This window comes from Microcaecilia unicolor, chromosome 4 (assembly GCF_901765095.1).
Source record: "Microcaecilia unicolor chromosome 4, aMicUni1.1, whole genome shotgun sequence".
Lineage (NCBI taxonomy): Eukaryota > Metazoa > Chordata > Amphibia > Gymnophiona > Siphonopidae > Microcaecilia > Microcaecilia unicolor.
Window position 1 is genome coordinate 24,399,937 of NC_044034.1, and position 20,524 is coordinate 24,420,460.

The 20,524-nt window shown below is 46.3% G+C and overlaps 1 protein-coding gene across 1 annotated transcript in view; it reads left to right on the plus strand.

Annotated features, from left to right (window-relative positions):
- MOGAT2 (monoacylglycerol O-acyltransferase 2) overlaps nucleotides 1-20,524 on the plus strand; it is a 137,188-nt gene that overhangs the window by 20,189 nt on the left and 96,475 nt on the right. The window contains exon 2 of the mRNA XM_030200044.1: nucleotides 17,728-17,906. Coding sequence (XP_030055904.1) covers nucleotides 17,728-17,906 — 179 coding nt within the window. The remainder of the gene's footprint in view (nucleotides 1-17,727; nucleotides 17,907-20,524) is intronic.

Sequence of the window (20,524 nt, forward strand, 5' to 3'; positions counted from 1 at the left end):
CCTTACAATCAGCAAACATCTTACGCTATCCTATATAATAATTCTCACCTCCAACGTTCGGTCTCTGCCTGGGACCGTGGCTCAGTGGTCTGATTCCAGCAGTAGATCAGTGACATCATCCGCATCACACAGCCTCTTCTATCGCTTCTGTTTCTGCTGTTCGTGTGGTCCCACCTTTAAGGGCGGGACCACACGAACAGCTGAAACAGAAGAGAAAGAAGAGGCTGTGTGAAGCATGCGGGAGGTGCGGGGGGGGGTCCTGAAATGACAGGGGAGGGAAGGGGGATCATGAATGACATGGGGGGAGGGGAAGGGGGTCCTTCTTTCGCTTCTGTTTCGGCTGTTCATGTGGGTGGGACCACAGGAACAGCTGAAGCAGAAGCGAAAGAAGAGGCTGTATGAAGCATGCGGGAGGTAAAAACGTGCAGGAGGTGGCGAGGGGGGTCCTGAAACTACAGGGGAGGGAAGGGGTGGTCATGAACGACATGGGGGGGGGAAGGGTGTTCTTCTTTCGCTTCTGTTTCAGCTGTTCGTGTGGGCGGGACCACAGGAACAGCTGAAACAGAAGAGAAAGAAGAGGCTGTGTGAAGCGTGCGGGAGGTAAAAACGTGCAGGAGGTGCGGAGGGGGGTCCTGAAATGACAGGGGAGGGAAGGGGGGTCATGAATGACATGGGGGGGGGGGAAGGGGGTCCTTGTTTCGCTTCTGTTTCAGCTGTTCGTGTGGCGGGACCACATGAACAGCTGAAACAGAAGAGAAAGAAGAGGCTGTGTGAAGCGTGTGGGATGTAAAAACATGCAGGAGGTGGAGAGGGGGGTCCTAAAATGACAGGGGAGGGAAGGGGGGTCATGAACGACAAGGGGGGGAGAAGGGGGTCCTTCTTTCGCTTCTGTTTCGGCTGTTCGTGTGGGCGGGACCACAGGAACAGCTGAAACACAAGCGAAAGAAGAGGCTATGTGAAGCGTGCGGGAGGTAAAAATGTGCAGGAGGTGGAGAGGGGGGTCCTGAAACTACAGGGGAGGGAAGGGGTGGTCATGAACGACAAGGGGGGGGGAAAGGGGGTCCTTCTTTCGCTTCTGTTTCGGCTGTTCATGTGGGCAGCACCACAGGAACAGCTGAAACAGAAGAGAAAGAAGAGGCTGTGTGAAGCGTGCGGGAGGTAAAAACGTGCAGGAGGTGCGGAGGGGGGTCCTGAAATGACAGGGGAGGGAAGGGGGGTCATGAGTGACATGGGGGGGAAGGGGGTCCTTGTTTCGCTTCTGTTTCGGCTGTTCGTGTGGCGGGACCACACGAACAACTGAAACAGAAGAGAAAGAAGAGGCTGTGTGAAGCGTGCGGGAGGTAAAAACGTGCAGGAGGTGCGGAGGGGGGTCCTGAAATGACAGGGGAGGGAAGGGGGGGTCATGAATGACATGGGGGGGAAGGGGGTCCTTGTTTCGCTTCTGTTTCGGCTGTTCGTGTGTCGGGACCACACGAACAACTGAAACAGAAGAGAAAGAAGAGGCTGTGTGAAGCGTGCGGGAGGTAAAAACGTGCAGGAGGTGGAGAGGGCGGTCCTGAAACTACAGGGGAGGGAAGGGGTGGTCATGAACGACACGGGGGGGGAAGGGTGTTCTTCTTTCGCTTCTGTTTCAGCTGTTTGTGTGGGCGGGACCACAGGAACAGCTGAAACAGAAACGAAAGAAGAGGCTGTGTGAAGCGTGTGGGAGGTAAAAACGTGCAGGAGGTGCGGAGGGGGGTCCTGAAATGACAGGGGAGGGAAGGGGGGTCATGAGTGACATGGGGGGGAAGGGGGTCCTTGTTTCGCTTCTGTTTCGGCTGTTCGTGTGGCGGGACCACACGAACAACTGAAACAGAAGAGAAAGAAGAGGCTGTGTGAAGCGTGCGGGAGGTAAAAACGTGCAGGAGGTGCGGAGGGGGGTCCTGAAATGACAGGGGAGGGAAGGGGGGGTCATGAATGACATGGGGGGAAGGGGGTCCTTGTTTCGCTTCTGTTTCGGCTGTTCGTGTGTCGGGACCACACGAACAACTGAAACAGAAGAGAAAGAAGAGGCTGTGTGAAGCGTGCGGGAGGTAAAAACGTGCAGGAGGTGGAGAGGGCGGTCCTGAAACTACAGGGGAGGGAAGGGGTGGTCATGAACGACACGGGGGGGGGAAGGGTGTTCTTCTTTCGCTTCTGTTTCAGCTGTTTGTGTGGGCGGGACCACAGGAACAGCTGAAACAGAAACGAAAGAAGAGGCTGTGTGAAGCGTGTGGGAGGTAAAAACGTGCAGGAGGTGCGGAGGGGGGTCCTGAAATGACAGGGGAGGGAAGGGGGGTCATGAGTGACATGGGGGGGGAAGGGGATCCTTGTTTCGCTTCTGTTTCGGCTGTTCGTGTGGCGGGACCACACGAACAACTGAAACAGAAGAGAAAGAAGAGGCTGTGTGAAGCGTGCGGGAGGTAAAAACGTGCAGGAGGTGGGGAGGGGGGTCCTGAAATGACAGGGGAGGGAAGGGGGGGTCATGAATGACATGGGGGGAAGGGGGTCCTTGTTTCGCTTCTGTTTCGGCTGTTCGTGTGTCGGGACCACACGAACAACTGAAACAGAAGAGAAAGAAGAGGCTGTGTGAAGCGTGCGGGAGGTAAAAACGTGCAGGAGGTGGAGAGGGCGGTCCTGAAACTACAGGGGAGGGAAGGGGTGGTCATGAACGACACGGGGGGGAAGGGTGTTCTTCTTTCGCTTCTGTTTCAGCTGTTTGTGTGGGCGGGACCACAGGAACAGCTGAAACAGAAACGAAAGAAGAGGCTGTGTGAAGCGTGTGGGAGGTAAAAACGTGCAGGAGGTGGGGAGGGGGGTCCTGAAACGACAGGGGAGGGAAGGGGGGATCATGACCGACACAGGGGGGGAAGGAGGTCATGAAACTACAGAGGGGGGGTCCTGAAACGACACGGGGGGAGGAGATTCCTGGAAATCAACTGGAAGGGTAGGGGCAGGTCCTGGAAGGTGAGGGGGGTCCTGGAACTCAGAGAGGGGGGGAGAGGCGGAGTGGGAAGGGTAGAGGGGAGATGGAAAGAAGTGGCAGGGAGGGTCCTGGAACTCACATGTGAAGGGGTTTCAGGAACTCAGACAGGGGTGGAAGGGGGGGTGGAAGGGGGGAGGGGAAGGGGGTTCAGCAAACTCTCGGTCTAGCTGTGTCTCACATATGCACTCGCACACACTGTCATTCTGACACACACACACTCTCACAGACACAATCGCACCAAATCTCACTCTCTCTCTGACACACACACACACACTCGCACAGTCACTCTCTCGCTCTCACACAGTCACTCTCACACACACACTCTCTCAAACATACACACTACGAGGAAAACCTTGCTAGCGCCCGTTTCCTTAAAACTGAAACAGGCCTTTTTTTATTAGTGATTTATAAAAGTCTGAATCTCTCTACAAGCTCAGGTCTATGATTTTTCTAAGCTGATTAAAAAAAAAAGCAGTCTCCTGCTCTACGACCATTAGGAAAAGAAAGCCCTTGCCTTATCTGTGGGTTGGAGTACTGTGGAACCCATATTCTGCATGATTTAAGCAGAAATTCCTGCCCACTTAAACTACAATGAGCAGATTTTCCCCCCGATTATTCAGCAGCACTTAACTGTGTCCAGCTAAATTTCCCCAAAAAGAAAAAAAAATTCCCAAACCAGCTTAGGAAAAAACATATATATTAAAGTAAAACCACAAACCTCCTTTCTCTTACCTTCCCCTCCCCACTTTCGTTTCTTAATTCTTTGTATTGTTGCTAAGTTACAATTTTGTGCTGTTCACCTCCCTCCCACTCAGATTTTCCCTTGATTTTCTAAGTGCAGATTATATTAATATCTGTTGTAGGGGTGCTGTTGCTAAATTGCGGTAAGCACCAGAGCATGCTTTTCGCACCTTAAAAAAGCTCTGGGTCCCTTTTACTAATATAGTAACATAGTAAACATAGTAAATGACGACAGATAAAGATATGAACGGTCCATCCAGTCTGCCCAACAAGATAAATTCATTTTACATGGTATATGATACTTTATTTGTATACCCGAGTTTGATTTGTCCTTGCCTTTCTCAGGGCACAGACCGTAGAAGTCTGCCCAGTATTGTTCTTGTACTAAGTTCCGGAGCTAACGTCGAAGCCCCTTAAAATTTACACTCCAGTCCATCCCTATCTATTCAGTCACAATCAGGGCGTAGACCGTAGAAGTCTGCCCAGCTCCCGTTTTGTTTCCAATTACCGGCGTCGCCACCCAATCTCCGCTAAGATTCCACGGAACCATTCCTTCTAAACAGGATTCCTTTGTGTTTATCCCACGCATGTTTGAATTCCGTTACCGTTTTCATCTCCACCACCTCCCGTGGGAGGGCATTCCACATATCCATCACCCTCTCCGTGAAAAAATTACTTCCTGACATTAATCCTGAGTCTATCCCCCTTCAACCTCAATTCGTGTCCTCTAGTTCTACCGCCTTCCCGTCTCCTGAAAAGGTTCGTTTGCGGATTAAAACCTTTCAAATATTTGACCGTCTGTATCATATCACCCCTGTTTCTCCTTTCCTGCAAAGTATACATGTTCAGGCCAGCAAGTCTCTCCTCGTACGGTCTGCAACGCAAATCCCATACCATTTTCGTAGCTTTTCTTTGCACCGCTTCCAGTCTTTTTACATCTTTAGCAAGATACGGCCTCCAAAACTGAACATAATACTCCAAGTGGGCCATGGGCTTACTGTGTGTCAATCTGGAGTTATCACCATCCCAAAGCAGACACCAGAGGTAATTTCACACCCAGCGCATGGCATTTCTGGCGCTAGCGGAACTATTCATAAAATATTTACTCAAGAGGTTACCCGGTGGTAATTGGGCAGTACCACATAGTACCCGGTTTCTGCCAGGTTAGCGTGGGAGCCCTTACCCCCACCTCAGTGGGTGGTGGTAACTGGTCCCCTCCCCACATGGCCATGCGGTAAGCGCAATCTTATCGCATGGCTATGTCTTTTTCCGGCATTTTTACCCACTGCGGTAAAAAGGGCCTTAATGCACAGCAAAAATGTCCCCTGCCGCTAACACAGGGTCCTTTTTACCGCAGCTTAGTAAAAGGACCCCTCACTGTTGGATACTACTACTACTTATCATTTCTATAGCGCTACTAGACGTACGCAGCGCTGTACACTTGAACATGAAGAGACAGTCCCTGCTCAACAGAGCTAACAATCTAATTAGGACAGACAAACAGGACAAATAAGAGATAAGGGAATATTAAAGTCAGGATGATAAAATAAGGGTTGGGAGTTAAAAGCAGTGTCAAAAAGGTGGGCTTTCAGCTTAGATTTGAAGATGGCCAGAGATGGAGCTTGACGTACCGGCTCAGGAAGTCTATTCCAGGCATATGGTGCAGCAAGATAAAAGGAACAGAGTCTGGAGTTAGCAGTGGAGGAGAAGGCACATGACATGATGGCACCTAAATAATCCGCAGGATAAACATTTCCGCTTAAGCATATTCTATAAGCCATGCCTAGATTTAGGCACCGCATATAGAATACACTTAGTTGATATTCCAGCACCTAAAACTACGTGCTGCCATTTACACCAATGAAAACATGGCATAAATCACTGTGCGTAAATTTACACGCACTGGACCATATTCTATAACTACACACGTAAATTTGGAATGCCCGTTTCCCTGCCCATACCTACGCCCCTTTTCAACTACGCGCATTAGAATTTAGGCGCAGTATGTTACAGAATACGCTTATGGATTTGTGCGTACAAATCCTAATTATTGCCAATTAGTGCTCATTATTGCTTGTTAAGTGCTGTTATCAACGCTGATTACCTTGTTAAACCAATTAAGTTACACGTGTTCTTATAGAATACGCTTGGATTTCATTACAGATCTCTAGGTGCGCTATATAGAATTCAGCAGAATGTAGCTTCCCTTCTTGTCTTTTTCTTTTTTTTCTTTTTTTCTTTTGTCTTTTTCTCTCATTTGGTGCTTCTTTTTTTTTCACTTTACTTGGTTTTCTGTACTGGTCATATGTATGTTATCAAGTTGAGCAGGCTTGCTTGAATGATTTTGATATTTATTTACATATTGGGGTTTATTAACTGCCTTTATGAAGAGATTCACCCAAGGCGGTGTACAGGAGGTACAGTTTAACATAAAACTTACAATTTTGTTAACAGCATAACAATAGTAAAATAACCAAGAATAAACATAAATACAATAAATGAGGTAAACTTGAAAACAGTAACTTGAAACCTACATAAGTACATAAGTACATAAGTAGTGCCATACTGGGAAAGACCAAAGGTCCATCTAGCCCAGCATCCTGTCACCGACAGTGGCCAATCCAGGTCAAGGGCACCTGGCACGCTCCCCAAACGTAAAAACATTCCAGACAAGTTATACCTAAAAATGCGGAATTTTTCCAAGTCCATTTAATAGCGGTCTATGGACTTGTCCTTTAGGAATCTATCTAACCCCTTTTTAAACTCCGTCAAGCTAACCGCCCGTACTACGTTCTCCGGCAACGAATTCCAGAGTCTAATTACACGTTGGGTGAAGAAAAATTTTCTCCGATTCGTTTTAAATTTACCACACTGTAGCTTCAACTCATGCCCTCTAGTCCTAGTATTTTTGGATAGCGTGAACAGTCGCTTCACATCCACCCGATCCATTCCACTCATTATTTTATACACTTCTATCATATCTCCCCTCAGCCGTCTCTTCTCCAAGCTGAAAAGCCCTAGCCTTCTCAGCCTCTCTTCATAGGAAAGTCGTCCCATCCCCACTATCATTTTCGTCGCCCTTCGCTGTACCTTTTCCAATTCTACTATATCTTTTTTGAGATACGGAGACCAGTACTGAACACAATACTCCAGGTGCGGTCGCACCATGGAGCGATACAACGGCATTATAAATTAGAAATACTGTGAAACAGTAACAAAAATATATTTAACAACACTAGAATTGAAATACCAGAGATATTTATTTATTTATTTATTGCATTTGTATCCCACATTTTCCCACCTATTTGCAGGCTCAATGTGGCTTACAGAGAAGGAATTAGCATGTTGTAAAAGGGCAGGTCTATAAATTGTGTGCTAATATTTGCACGTGTAAGAGTATAGAATACTGGTCTATATTTGCGTCTGTGCGCATTTGCATACCTGTATGCCAGTACATCAGTCTAAGCACTAACTGTAAATTCATGACTATCTTGTACAGTGTGTATTTGCAAGAGGGACGTACACATGGGTAGAGAATGGGTGGGACATGGGCGGGGCTCCCATTTATCCTGTGATTTATATACATCCCTGCTGCACTAGCTGTATGGCTTGTGTATGTCCAGGCCCCTATATGTTAGGTGTATCACTACCAGGTTATCTAGTATTTCTACAATAATTCTTTAATGAACTAATCCAATACTGGGGTATGCACGGCTCCCAGCATTAAATATGTGGGTATATCTGCCAACCTGGAAGGTAACTTGGCACTGACCAATATTCAGTGGGCACACGTAAAAAATGAAATGACCACACGGGCCACGCGGTAGTTCTGAATCGGCACGCAATGGGCGCATGTAGGTGCCTTCGTGGCTTAGTAAAAGGGCCCCTATAGTTTAATGGTTTATAATGTCATAGGAAAGTCCTGTCTGGTAGCTGTCAAAATATTTCATCATTTTTATTTATTTATTATTTATTGCATTTGTACCCCACATTTACCCACCTATTTGCAGGCTCAATGTGGCTTACATAGTACCGTCAGAGGCGTTTGCCCAGTCGGTTGATAACAAATACAAGGTTGTATAGTATTCGAATGAGGTAAATGCGGAGGGTCAGAGGGATGAAGATTGTGTATTGTCCAGTGCGATCATTAGTCTTGCTATGTTTCTGGTTGAAGAGGTTTACGTAGGGTCGTTGGGGTAGGCCTTTTTGAAGAGGTTTTACTTCAAAGGTCTTATGTTCCTGGATTATTTTAAAATTTCTTTTTAGCATTTTGACCATAAAGTCATTGATGCAATCCTCACTTCTTGCAACGTGCTCTCCCAAAGAAGAGTCACCCTAGTTAGCTTTGTGGTGTTTAATGTGGTGTCTGTGTAAGTTGATTCTCGTCTTAAGCATCTGGCCTGTCTCTCCAACATTGCATCTCATTTTTTGCATTGAATAATATATGCTACATTTAAACTGTCATTAGAGTGCTTTTATGTTTCACTTCTATATTCTGATATTTGTCATCTTTTGTTCATTTCTGACCCAAAGAAGAAGGTATTACCTTTGAAAAGTAGTCAAAAATTGTATTGTTGGTCCAATGGAAAAGGCATCATCTTATTTTCTTTTTCATTTGTTTGTTTCATTTCTATTTATTACCTTTAAACATGGACCTGTTAAAAATCTCTGACTGGCTCATTACAAGTGGAGCGGAGTGGAGAAGTAGCCTCGTGGTTAGAGCACCGGTCTTGAAATCCAGAGGTGGCTGGTTCAAATCCCACTGCTGCTCCTTGTGATCTTGGGCAAGTCACTTAACCCTCCATTGCCTCAGGTACAAACTTAGATTGTGAGCCCTCCTGGGACAGAGAAATATCCAGAGTACCTGAATGTAACTCACCTTGAGCTACTACTGAAAAAAGGTGTGAGCAAATTCTAAATCAAATAATACTTTTAGATTCTGTTGCTACTATTTGAGATTCTACATGGAATGTTGCTATTCCACTAGCAACATTCCATGTAGAAGCCTGCCCTTGCAGATCAGCAACACGGCCGCGCAGGCTTCTGTTTCTGTGAGTCTGACGTCCTGCACGTACGTGCAGGACGTCAGACTCACAGAAACAGAAGCCTGCGCAGCTGCATTGCTGATCTGCAAGGGCAGGCTTCTACAAGGAATGTTGCTAGTGGAGGAGTAGCCTAGTGGTTAGTGCAGTGGAACATGGAATGTTGCTACTATTTGAGATTCTACATGGAATGCTGCTATTATTGGTGATTCTACATAGAATGCTGCTGAGTGGAGGAGTGGCCTAGTGGTTAGAGCACTGGTCTTGCAATCCAGAGGTGACCGGTTCCAATCCCACTGCTGCTTCTTGTGATCTTGGGCAAGTCACTTAACCCTCCATTGCCTCAGGTACAAACTTAGATCATGAGCCCTCCAGGGATAGAGAAATACCCAGAGTACCTGAATGTAACTCACCTTGAGCTACTACTGAAAAAAGGTGTGAGCAAATTCTAAATCAAATAATACTTTTAGATTCTGTTGCTACTATTTGAGATTCTACATGGAATGTTGCTATTCCACTAGCAACATTCCATGTAGAAGCCTGCCCTTGCAGATCAGCAACACGGCCGCGCAGGCTTCTGTTTCTATGAGTCTGACGTCCTGCACGTACGTGCAGGACGTCAGACTCACAGAAACAGAAGCCTGCGCAGCCGTGTTGCTGATCTGCAAGGGCAGGCTTCTACAAGGAATGTTGCTAGTGGAGGAGTAGCCTAGTGGTTAGTGCAGTGGAACATGGAATGTTGCTACTATTGAGATTCTACATGGAATGCTGCTATTATTGGTGATTCTACATGGACTGCTGCTGAGTGGAGGAGTGGCCTAGTGGTTAGAGCACTGGTCTTGCAATCCAGAGGTGGCCAGGGGTTCAAATCCCACTGCTGCTTCTTGTGATCTTGGGCAAGTCACTTAACCCTCCATTGCCTCAGGTACAAACTTAGATCATGAGCCCTCCAGGGATAGAGAAATATCCAGAGTACCTGAATGTAACTCACCTTGAGCTGCTACTGAAAAGGTGTGAACAAAATGTAAAAAAAAGTGTTATTAATAGAAGGGTCTTAGAAACATGAGGACAGATAAGAACCATGTGGCACATTCTCAGTAACCACTAACTCCTCCTGTTCCTAAGAGATCCCACAAGTCTGTCCCACGCTTTCTTAAACTCTGACACAGTCTTTGTCTCCATGACCTCCACCGGGAGGCCATTCTACACATCTATCACCCTTTCCATGATAGGGTATTTCCTCGGAATCGTCTTAAGCCTATTTCTTCTTAACTTCATCTTACGCCCTTTCGTTCCAGAGATTTCCTTCCTTTGAAAAAGGCTCACCCCCTGTACATTAATGCCAGTGAGGTATTTAAATGTCTCTATCATATCCCCTCTCTCCCACCTCTTAGGCTACTCGAGTCGCCTACAGGAGCATTGACTGCATTTTGACCAGTCGGCTTTCCTGAGTCAGATTGACCAAGTGGCCCTCTGCTCCTCCAAAGTTTATCAGCTGCAGCCCTGAGCAATGATCTTTGCAAAATGTCATTTAATTGCACAGATTTTGAACGTGCCTTACGCAATAAGTACATAAGTAATGCCATACTGGGAAAAGACCAAGGGTCCATCGAGCCCAGCATCCTGTCCACGACAGCGGCCAATCCAGGCCATGGGCACCTGGCAAGCTTCCCAAACGTACAAACATTCTATACAATCAAGCCATTGTGACATCACTAATGAGGTTGGCTCTTATTGGTGGAATGAGCCACTATGACATCACAATAGGTTAAATCACTGCTCTATGTAATAAAAGTGTGCCAAGTAGAGGACATAAGTACATAAGTAATGCCACACTGGGAAAAGACCAAAGGTCCATCGAGCCCAGCATCCTGTCCACGACAGCGGCCAATCCAGGCCATGGGCACCTGGCAAGCTTCCCAAACGTACAAACATTCTATACAATCAAGCCATTGTGACATCACTAATGAGGTTGGCTCTTATTGGTGGAATGAGCCACTATGACATCACAATAGGTTAAATCACTGCTCTATGTAATAAAAGTGAGCCAAGTAGAGGACATAAGTACATAAGTAATGCCACACTGGGAAAAGACCAAAGGTCCATCGAGCCCAGCATCCTGTCCACGACAGCGGCCAATCCAGGCCATGGGCACCTGGCAAGCTTCCCAAACGTACAAACATTCTATACAATCAAGCCATTGTGACATCACTAATGAGGTTGGCTCTTATTGGTGGAATGAGCCACTATGACATCACAATAGGTTAAATCACTGCTCTATGTAATAAAAGTGAGCCAAGTAGAGGACATAAGTACATAAGTAATGCCACACTGGGAAAAGACCAAAGGTCCATCGAGCCCAGCATCCTGTCCACGACAGCGGCCAATCCAGGCCAAGGGCACCTGGCAAGCCTCCCAAACGTACAAATATTCTATACATGTTATTCCTGGAATTTATCTTATCTTATTTGACCAGATCTTGGTGTTGATTGCAAGGACTTTGAGTCTAGACCTTCATCCTTAAATTATTCTTGCTATGTGTTGTGATTCCTTTTGATCCTTATTCTAACAGTTTTCTGGTGATAGGAGGTTTTGCAAAGGAGGAGTTGTATTTAATGGACTTTATCCCGTGTTGAGCATGACAAATACTTTTATGGCATTTTGTCTAAACCCTCAAGTCTAAAGCTATTGCAGCCAGGGCTTATGTTAAAGAGGAAATTAGTAGTGTGTCTGTTTTTGGATCCATCAAATACCAAGCCTCTAAAATGCACAATTACCCCAAAATAGCACCACAGAGCATCAGAAACACAGAATCTAAGGCTATTTCTGTTCTTTGTAGTTTAAACTTAAGTTCACAGATTATAATGATGTGATATGTAACATTAAAAAAAATGTTCCTAGGCAGAAGTCTTATCTTAAACACTTTATAGCCTGGTCATTAAATGGGTACTACAGGGGCAATCACACTGAGGAGTATGTATAGAAACATGCAAAAAAAAAAGTTCCTAATATTTTTCATTTTGGACTGTAAAAAAATGGGGAAAAACCACGTCCCTCCCCCTCCCCCAAAGTTCCAAGTTTCTTTTAATTCTGAATACAAAATTAACTCTGTACCCAAGAATTACCATTGACTCTGACAGTCACCTGAACAGATCTTGTCAGCCCATGTTTTACACAAGTGTTTTCTATGGACTTTCTGTTAAAATTTTTCTAAAAAAGCCCACAAGGCTACAAGTAACTAACTATCTCAGCCAGTCCTGATGTCATGAAGCTGGTAACTAACTCTATAAGCCCCCATTGCCTCCCCCTCACTATATACTCAATGCATGACGTGTTTATCCCTTGCTAGGCCCAGCCAACAAGCCAACTTGTTTCAGCACTACCCTCCCCCCCCCCCCCCCCCCCCCCCCCACACACACACATTGTTTCCAGCCCCGGCACCCCCCATGGATCTGGCATCTCTATCTTGCTCATTCAATCCAATGTCTCTCCCCACCCCCCTGGTCTGGTCTCTCTCTCCCTCCCTCCCGCTTCCACTGCAGTCCTGTACACTTTACCTTAGTTGCCAGCAGCATGAACAACAGGCAAGTTGCAAGTTTATTAAAATTTTCTAAACTGGCCATAGGAATTCCATCTAGGCATTGTACAATCTAAAATGAAAAAGGGGTAAACGATTTCCAAAGAAGACCCTATTAAACACATTGGGAAAGGAAGGAGAATGCCATTTAATGATAGTAATGTGGGAATAGGTAAAAACGAAAGGTATACTGCACTGCCTTCCAGCTCGGCAGCGATCTTACCGATTACGGATTATGAAATAGTGGAAGAAGCATCTTGGAAAAGAAATGTTTTAAGATCGGTTTTAAACGTGGTAAGAGATTGGGAATTCAAAAAGTTCTAAAGGCAAACCACAAGGATCCATCCTAAATACTGGACAACGAAACTCTACCAAAACTTGACACAACCAAACTCTTTACACATGATTGCTTCAACCACTCTGTCACTAATGAACGTTAACGCACTACCATTCTATCTCTGATGCTGAAATGAACTTTCTATATTTGATTGTTTAACTTACTCTATAAGTTACTGTCTAACTTACTCTATAATTTACTCTATCATGTATGAACTTTGTATTTCTCACTCCGGAAATGGTGATCGCCATTACGGCATAATGTAAGCCACATTGAGCCTGCAAATAGGTAGGAAAATGTGGGATGCAAATGCAACAAATAAATAAATACATTTGGCAGAGAATTCCAGTTCTGGGGCCTGTACCGAAAAAATGGCATTCCTAACGTGTTCATGGTGGATCTCTCTGTAAGATGGCACATTGACGATGAAGTTGTGCAGATCTAAGGGCTCTAGATAGGGTATAAGGGACTAAATATCATGCTAAATATAAGGGTTCATCGAAGGTATGAATTTTGAATACCAATAACAGTAATTTATATCAATGAGTAATGGACAGCCAATGAGCTTTTTTAAAGATGGGGTGTGACACGGTCATACTTTTTGAGTCCATTGATGAAGCGGATTTTGGCTCATCCTCACGTCTTCCGCTGGCAGGGTAATTGGGAGTGCACAGTATGGCACAGACATTTCGGAGCAGGTAATCGGTGCAGGAGAAAATGGTGCCGAACCGCTGAGTTACTAGGGCAGTTGGGAGCAAACTGTTTTCCTGGTGGCTGTTTCTTCAGCTAGAAAGGTTTCTGAGCTCCGGGCATTGTCTTGCAGGGACCTCTTTCTGTAGTTTCCTGCTATGAATTGTTTGCTCCCAATTGCCCTGCAACCCGTCTTCCCTCTGCCGCGTCCTATCTCCCCTGATGCAATTTCCTGTGGGCAGAATGCGGCAGAGAGTAGACGCAGAGGCAGGTTGAAAGCTAGCAAGGTAAAGGGTAGAGGATCGCAATGGAAAAGGGAGGGAGAGAAGGCTTAATCGAATTGTTTAATCAGTCTGTTTTCTGATTTATTGAATTGATTATATCCATTATGTTACACTTGTTCTTTATGTAACCAATGGTTGTATCTACTCTTGATTGACGATTGTTAGGATGTATTATTGTAAGCCACATTGAGTCTGCAAATAGGTGGGAAAATCATTAATGTGGGATACAAATGCAACAAATAAATAAATAAATCTTTAGATCAGGTGAGGTACCGGCGGTAATGTCAGAGGCTGGGGATTTTGGTGCCCTTTACCACCCGGCTCCCTGAGCCAGTGCTTCATCTGGTCTAGTGGTTAAGTCAGCCCTGCCCCTTGCACATGGGAAACCCACTCAGTAAGTAAAACTAGCACACTCAGGTGAGCGAGAACAGTCATCAGGTGATATCAGACAGAGGGTGGACAACGGTGAGGTAAGAAGTAGGGATGCGTATTCATCTGAAACCTCATTGCAAGTGTCAATATCATTTTCCATGTCGTTTCATATCATTTTTGACCTGAAACAATAGGAAAAACCTGATTTTTTTCCATATTGTTGGTGTGCACTATTGCTCTTTAAGCATCTATTGAAACTGGTATTGAAAGCAATTTAATCTGGCCACTTAAATCACTTGTGCAGGGCACTTAACTGGTTAGTGATGCCGAATATCAGCACTAACCATAAAGTAAAAACCGTCTATTTTGTGGGCGGTCCAGAGGCGGAGTCAGAATGTCTGCAGTTAAGTGTTGATACTCAGCACGTAACCGCCTAAGTTAAGCGGCCAAATTGAACTGCATAAATCCTGACTAACTTAAGACATTTTTTGATTAAGTTTCAAAGGTAACACTTCTTCATCTGATCTGAAGAAGGACTACCTTTGAAAGCTAATCAAAAAAATGTACTAAGTTAGTCCAACATAAAAAGGTATCATCTTATTTTCTTTTCTCTGTTTTGTTTTATTTCTATTTATCATTATAACGTCTAAATACAATTTTGGACGTTTTGCTGAAAACGTCGAAAAATCAAATGGCAAACATGGCCATTTTTGAACTTGAAAAATCATCTATCTTTTTGCTTCAAAAATGGCCATTTCCTAGATGTTTTTAGAAGTTTTGGGCTCAGTGCGTTTTTCTTTTGTGACCATTTAAAAAAAATGTTTACGTGAAAAACTCACAAAATCAAGCCATTGGGATATAGAAGGAGCCAACATTCTTAGTAGACTGGCCACAAAGCCATCCCAGTAGAGCACTGAGGCACCATAGAGGGCACTGCAGTGGACGTCACATCTCACCATTACCCCCTTATATTGTATGGGGAGCCCTCCAAAACCCACAAAAAAACTTCTGTACCCAACTGTTCACCACTACAGTAGCCCACATGCCTGCAGGTGTCACCTATATATGGGTATACTAGGTCTTTTGTGGGTTTTGGAGGGCTCAAACTTTCCACCACAAGTGTACCAGTTAGAGTGGGATATGGGCCTGGGTCCCTCTCCCGTACAGTGCACTGCACCCACCACTAAGCTACTCCAGGGACCTGCTTGCTGCTCTAATAGGATCGGCCATAACATTTGATGCTGTCATAGAGGCTGGTATGTACTGTTTCTTTCACATCTTTGAGGGGTGGGAGGGGGTCAGTGACCACTGGGGGAGTAAGGGAGTCATGCCAGTGGTCATCTGGTGGTAGGACACCGTCTTATGACTTAGTAGTCTCTCATCCACTCTCTCATTACCTCTCGCCTTGACTACTGCAACCTACTCCTGACCGGCCTCCCACGTAGCCATCTATCCCCCCTTCAGTCCATCCAGAACTCTGCCGCACGTCTTATCTTCCGCCTTAGCCGATATACTCATATCACCCCTCTCCTCAAGTCACTCCACTGGCTCCCAATCAGATACCGCATACAGTTCAAGCTTCTCTTACTCACCTACAAATGCACTCGATCTGCGGCCCCTCTGTACCTCTCTACCCTCATCTCCCCTTACGTCCCTACCCGTAACCTCCGCTCTCAAGACAAATCCCTCCTTTCAGTACCCTTCTCCACCACCTCCAACTCCAGGGTCTGCCCCTTCTATCTCGCCTCACCCCATGCCTGGAACAAACTCCCTGAGCCTATACGCCGTGCCCCCTCCCTACCCATCTTCAAATCAATGCTCAAAGCCCACCTCTTCAATGTCGCCTTCAGCACCTAATCACTACACCTCTTCTCAGGAAAACTTAACTACCCCAACTTGACATTTCGTCCTTTAGATTGTAAGCTCTTCCGAGCAGGGATCGTCCTTAATTGTTAATTTGTACAGCGCTGCGTAACCCTAGTAGCGCTCTAGAAATGTTAAGTAGTAGTAGTAGTAGTAGTAGTAGTAGTAGTAGTAATTGAAACAGGTCTAGACCAAAACGTTCAGCTTTTATCCCTGGAAATTTTTGCTTTGTTTCATTACGGCAGAAAAAACGTCCAAGCTGTGGAAACATCCAAATCCCGCCCCCAATACACCCCCTTATGATTTGGATGCGCTGCAGGTGACCCTGCACAGAAAAACATCTAAAGATGTGTTTCGAAAATAGCGATTTGGGTGTTTTTGCAAGAAAAACATCCACTTTGTGCCGCTTTTTAGACATTTTTCTCTTCGAAAATAAGCCCGACAGAGAATCAGAATGACAAGTCCGTGTGCACAATAGGGCAAAACCCTAGAGGAGTGGCCTAGTGGTTAGGGTGGTGGACTTTGGTCCTGGGGAACCGAGGAACTGAGTTCGATTCCCACTTCAGGCACAGGCAGCTACTTGTGACTCTGGGCAAGTCACTTAACATTGCCCCATGTAAGCTGCATTGAGCCTGCCATGAGTGGGAAAGCGCAGGGTACAAATGTAACAAAAATAAAATAGATACTATTGGAGATTCTACATGGAATGTTGCTACTATTGGAGATTCTACATGGAATGTTGCTATTCCACTAGCAACATTCCATGTAGAAGGCTGTGCAGGCTTCTGTTTCTGTGAGTCTGTCGTCCTGTACGTACGTGCAGGACATCAGACTCACAGAAGCAGAAGCCTGCGCGGCCACATTGGTGATCTGCAAGGGCCGACTTCTACATGGAATGTTGCTAGTGGAATAGCAACATTCCATGTAGAATCTCAAATAGTAGCAACAGTGGAGGAGTGGCCTAGTGGTTAGGGTGGTGGACTTTGGTCCTGGGGAACTGAGGAACTGAGTTCCATTCCCACTTCAGGCACAGGCAGCTCCTTGTGACTCTGGGCAAGTCACTTAACCCTCCATTGTCCCATGTAAGCCGCATTGAGCCTGCCACGAGTGGGAAAGCACGGGGTACAAATGTAACAAAAAAAAAAACTCAGTTTGCCCCTACTCAGTGGCATAGGAAGGGGGGGGCGGTGGGGCGGTGCACACGCTGGGGGGGTGTCGGCGCCGCTGGTTACCTGCTCTCTTTGCCCCGGAACAGGTTACTTCCTGTTCCGGGGCAGAGAAAGCAGGGAACCAACGGAGCTGACGCAGCTCCCAGAGACGACGTGCACTCGGCGGGGTGGAGCGCCAGTGGTAAAGATGCACTCCGGGGGGGTGCGCGCGCTGAGGGGGGGGGGCGCCGTGCTGTACACGGGGGGGGGGGGTGCAGCGGCGACCCGCCCCGGGTGTCAGCCGGCCTCGCTACACCACTGCCCCTACTAATGGCTGATGAGCTGGGACCATCAGGTGGGCCTGCTTTACATTCACTGGCATTCGTTTGACCAACAGATCCCGGTGTGCCAGACACAATGTCCAGGGACTGAGTTCTCTGACGTTTGTTCACGTCCGACATAAAGGCATCACTTCTGGGATACTCATTTGCCTCCCCCCTTGTTCCTTCTCACCCAGTACTTGCCCTTATTGTCTTGTCTGTCTGTCTTACTTTAGATTGTAAGCTCTATTGAGCAGGGACTGTCTCTCTGTGTCAGGTGTTCAGCGCTGCGTGCGTCTGGTAGCGCTATACAAATGCTAATAATCCTTTTATTTGACATTTTTTACAGCTCAGACATGCATTCTTGTCTTCTTTGGCCTCCTGTTCACTCGTTTCTGGCTGCTCAGCGTGCTGTATGGAATATGGTGGTATCTGGATTGGGACACACCTAGCACTGGAGGTCGACAGTGCAAATTGCTTAGAAGAAGTGTTGTCTGGAGATACATGAGAGACTACTTTCCTATCTCAGTAAGTGCAAAACGCAACAGTCAAATCGCACTGGATAAGCACCTGATTCCCTAATCCAACCCGACTTCTTTCAACAGGCCTCAGCCCTGACAAAACTTCACCCCTCAATCTTCTCCTGAAGGAACACCTAGCCAGTCAGGTTTCAGGATTTCCACCATGAATATGCATGAGATAGCTTCGCAAACAATGGCGTCAATATTCAAAGCAATTTAGCTGGGCTGGAGAAGCTTCTGCCTGGGTAAATCGCCCGTGCGGGGGGTATCCGCTGATATTCAACAGCACTTAACCAATATTCGGCCCTTAACCACTTAAGTTAGCCAGCCAAGTAGGACCATATAAACAGCAGTCCTATCTTTGGCAGGTTTGACTTAACTGGTTAAGGATGACTATTGGCACTTAAAACCTGTTGTGCCAACCATCCACACATACCTAGATATTCAGTTCCGCTGCCTGGACAAAGCCTGGCATTGAATATCTGGGCATAAAGCCAGTGGCAGCGAAAAAATTCCTGACCGCCGTCAGATGAATATTAACCCCAATAGGTCTCTGTTGTGCAAAGGATAAGGAAGCCACTGCTTGCCCTGGGATTTGTAGCATAGATTGTTGCAACTTTTTGGGGTTCCACAGTCTTGTTATTGTTTGGGATTCTGGAATGTTGCTACTATCTGGGGTTCCAGAATCTTGTTATTGTTTGGGATTCCGGAGTGTTGCTACTATTTGGGGTTCTAGAATCTTGTTACTGTTTAGGATTCTGGAATGTTGCTACTATTTGGGGTTCCAGAATCTTGTTATTGTTTGGGATTCCAAAATGTTGCTGCTATTTGGGATTCTGCCAGGTACTTGTGACCTGGATTGGCCACTGTTGGATAAAAGATACTGGGCTAGATGGACCACTGCTCTGACCCAGTATGGCTCTTTGCTCTTATGTTCTTACCTGGGCTTAAATCCTACTGCTTCTCATTGTATTTAATCAGAAGGAATAATTCACTAAGGAGGTTTTTTTTTTCCCATTTTGTGTGTTTGGAAAAAGGCCTTGATATACGAGGTCTATAAAGGGCCTTTTTATAAGGGGGCACCTGGTTTAACAAGCAAGTAGGCCCTTACTTAAAGACACAAAGAGGGGCATAATCAAACGGGGCGCCCAAGTTTTCCTGAGGGCGTCCTCGCAGGACGCCCCCGCAAAGGGGCGGGGAAACCTGTATTATCAAAAAGATGGGCGGCCATCTTTCGTTTCGATAAAACGGTTGGGGACGCCCAAATCTCAACATTTAGGTCGACCTTAGAGATGGTCGTCCCCGATTTTCGGCGATCATGGAAACTGAGGACGCCCATCTCAGAAACGACCAAATCCAAGCCCTTTGGTTGTGGGAGGAGCCAGCATTTGTAGTGCACTGGTCCCCCTCACATGCCAGGACACCAACCGGGCACCCTAGGGGGCACTGCAGTGGCCGTCAGAAAAAGCTCCCAGGTGCATAGCTCCCTTACCTTGTGTGCTGAGCCCCCCAACCCCCCCCCCCCAAAAAACCCCCTCCCCACAACTGTACACCACTACCATAGCCCTTAGGGATGAAGGGGGGCTCCTAGATGTGGGTACAGAGGGTTTGTGGTGGGTTTGGAAGGGCTCACTGCTCCAGGGACCGGCATACTGCTGTCATGGAGCTGGATATGATATTTGAGGCTGGCATAGAGGCTGGAAAAATATTTTAACATTTTTTTAGGGTGGGAGGGGGTTAGTGACCACTGGGGGAGGTCATCCCCGATTCCCTCCAGTGGTCATCTGGTCATTTAGGGCACATTTTTGTGGCTTAATCTAAAAAAAAAAAGAAAAAGGACCAGGTAAAGTCGGTCAAGTGTTTGTCAGGGATGCCCTTCTTTTTTCCATTATCGGCCAAGGATGCCCATGTGTTAAGCACGCCCCAGTCCCGCCTTTGCTATGCTTCCGACACGCCCCCGGGAACTTTGGTCGTCCCTGTGACAGAAAGCAGTTGAGGGCGCCCAAAATCGGCTTTCGATTATGCTGATTTGGGCGGCCCTGGGAAGACGACGCCCGCCCATCTCCCGATTTGTGTCAAAAGATGGGCGCCCTTCTCTTTCGAAAATGAGCCCAAAAGGCACCTATATAGAGTGGAGGAGTGGCCTAGTGGTTAGTGCAGTGGCCTGAGAAACTGGGGAACCAGGTTCAGTTCCCACTGCAGCTCCTTGTGAGTCTGGGCAAGTCACTTAACCTTTCATTGCCCCAGGTACAAAATATGTATTTGTATATTAATATGTAAACTGCTTCAATTGTAACCTCAGAAAGGCAGTATGTCAAATTCCACCCCCCCCCCCCCCCTTTATGTCTTTAGAAGATACTACTGTAATTTGCAAAAACTCAGCCTGCTTTAGAGGTGTACATATCTACACCTAAATTATTTAAGTGCATGCATGCAAATGAGCATATTTTCTAATTTATGGGGGCGATTCTATAGAGTCTAGCCAAGATGCCACAACAGGGCACATTTAGCAGCAATTCTACAATGGCTTCTGGATGCACCATTATGGAATACAAGCACAAACCTTTTTTGGTGATCCAAAAGCTAGATATGCCAATTTATGCCATGTCAACGTCTGGTGTACAT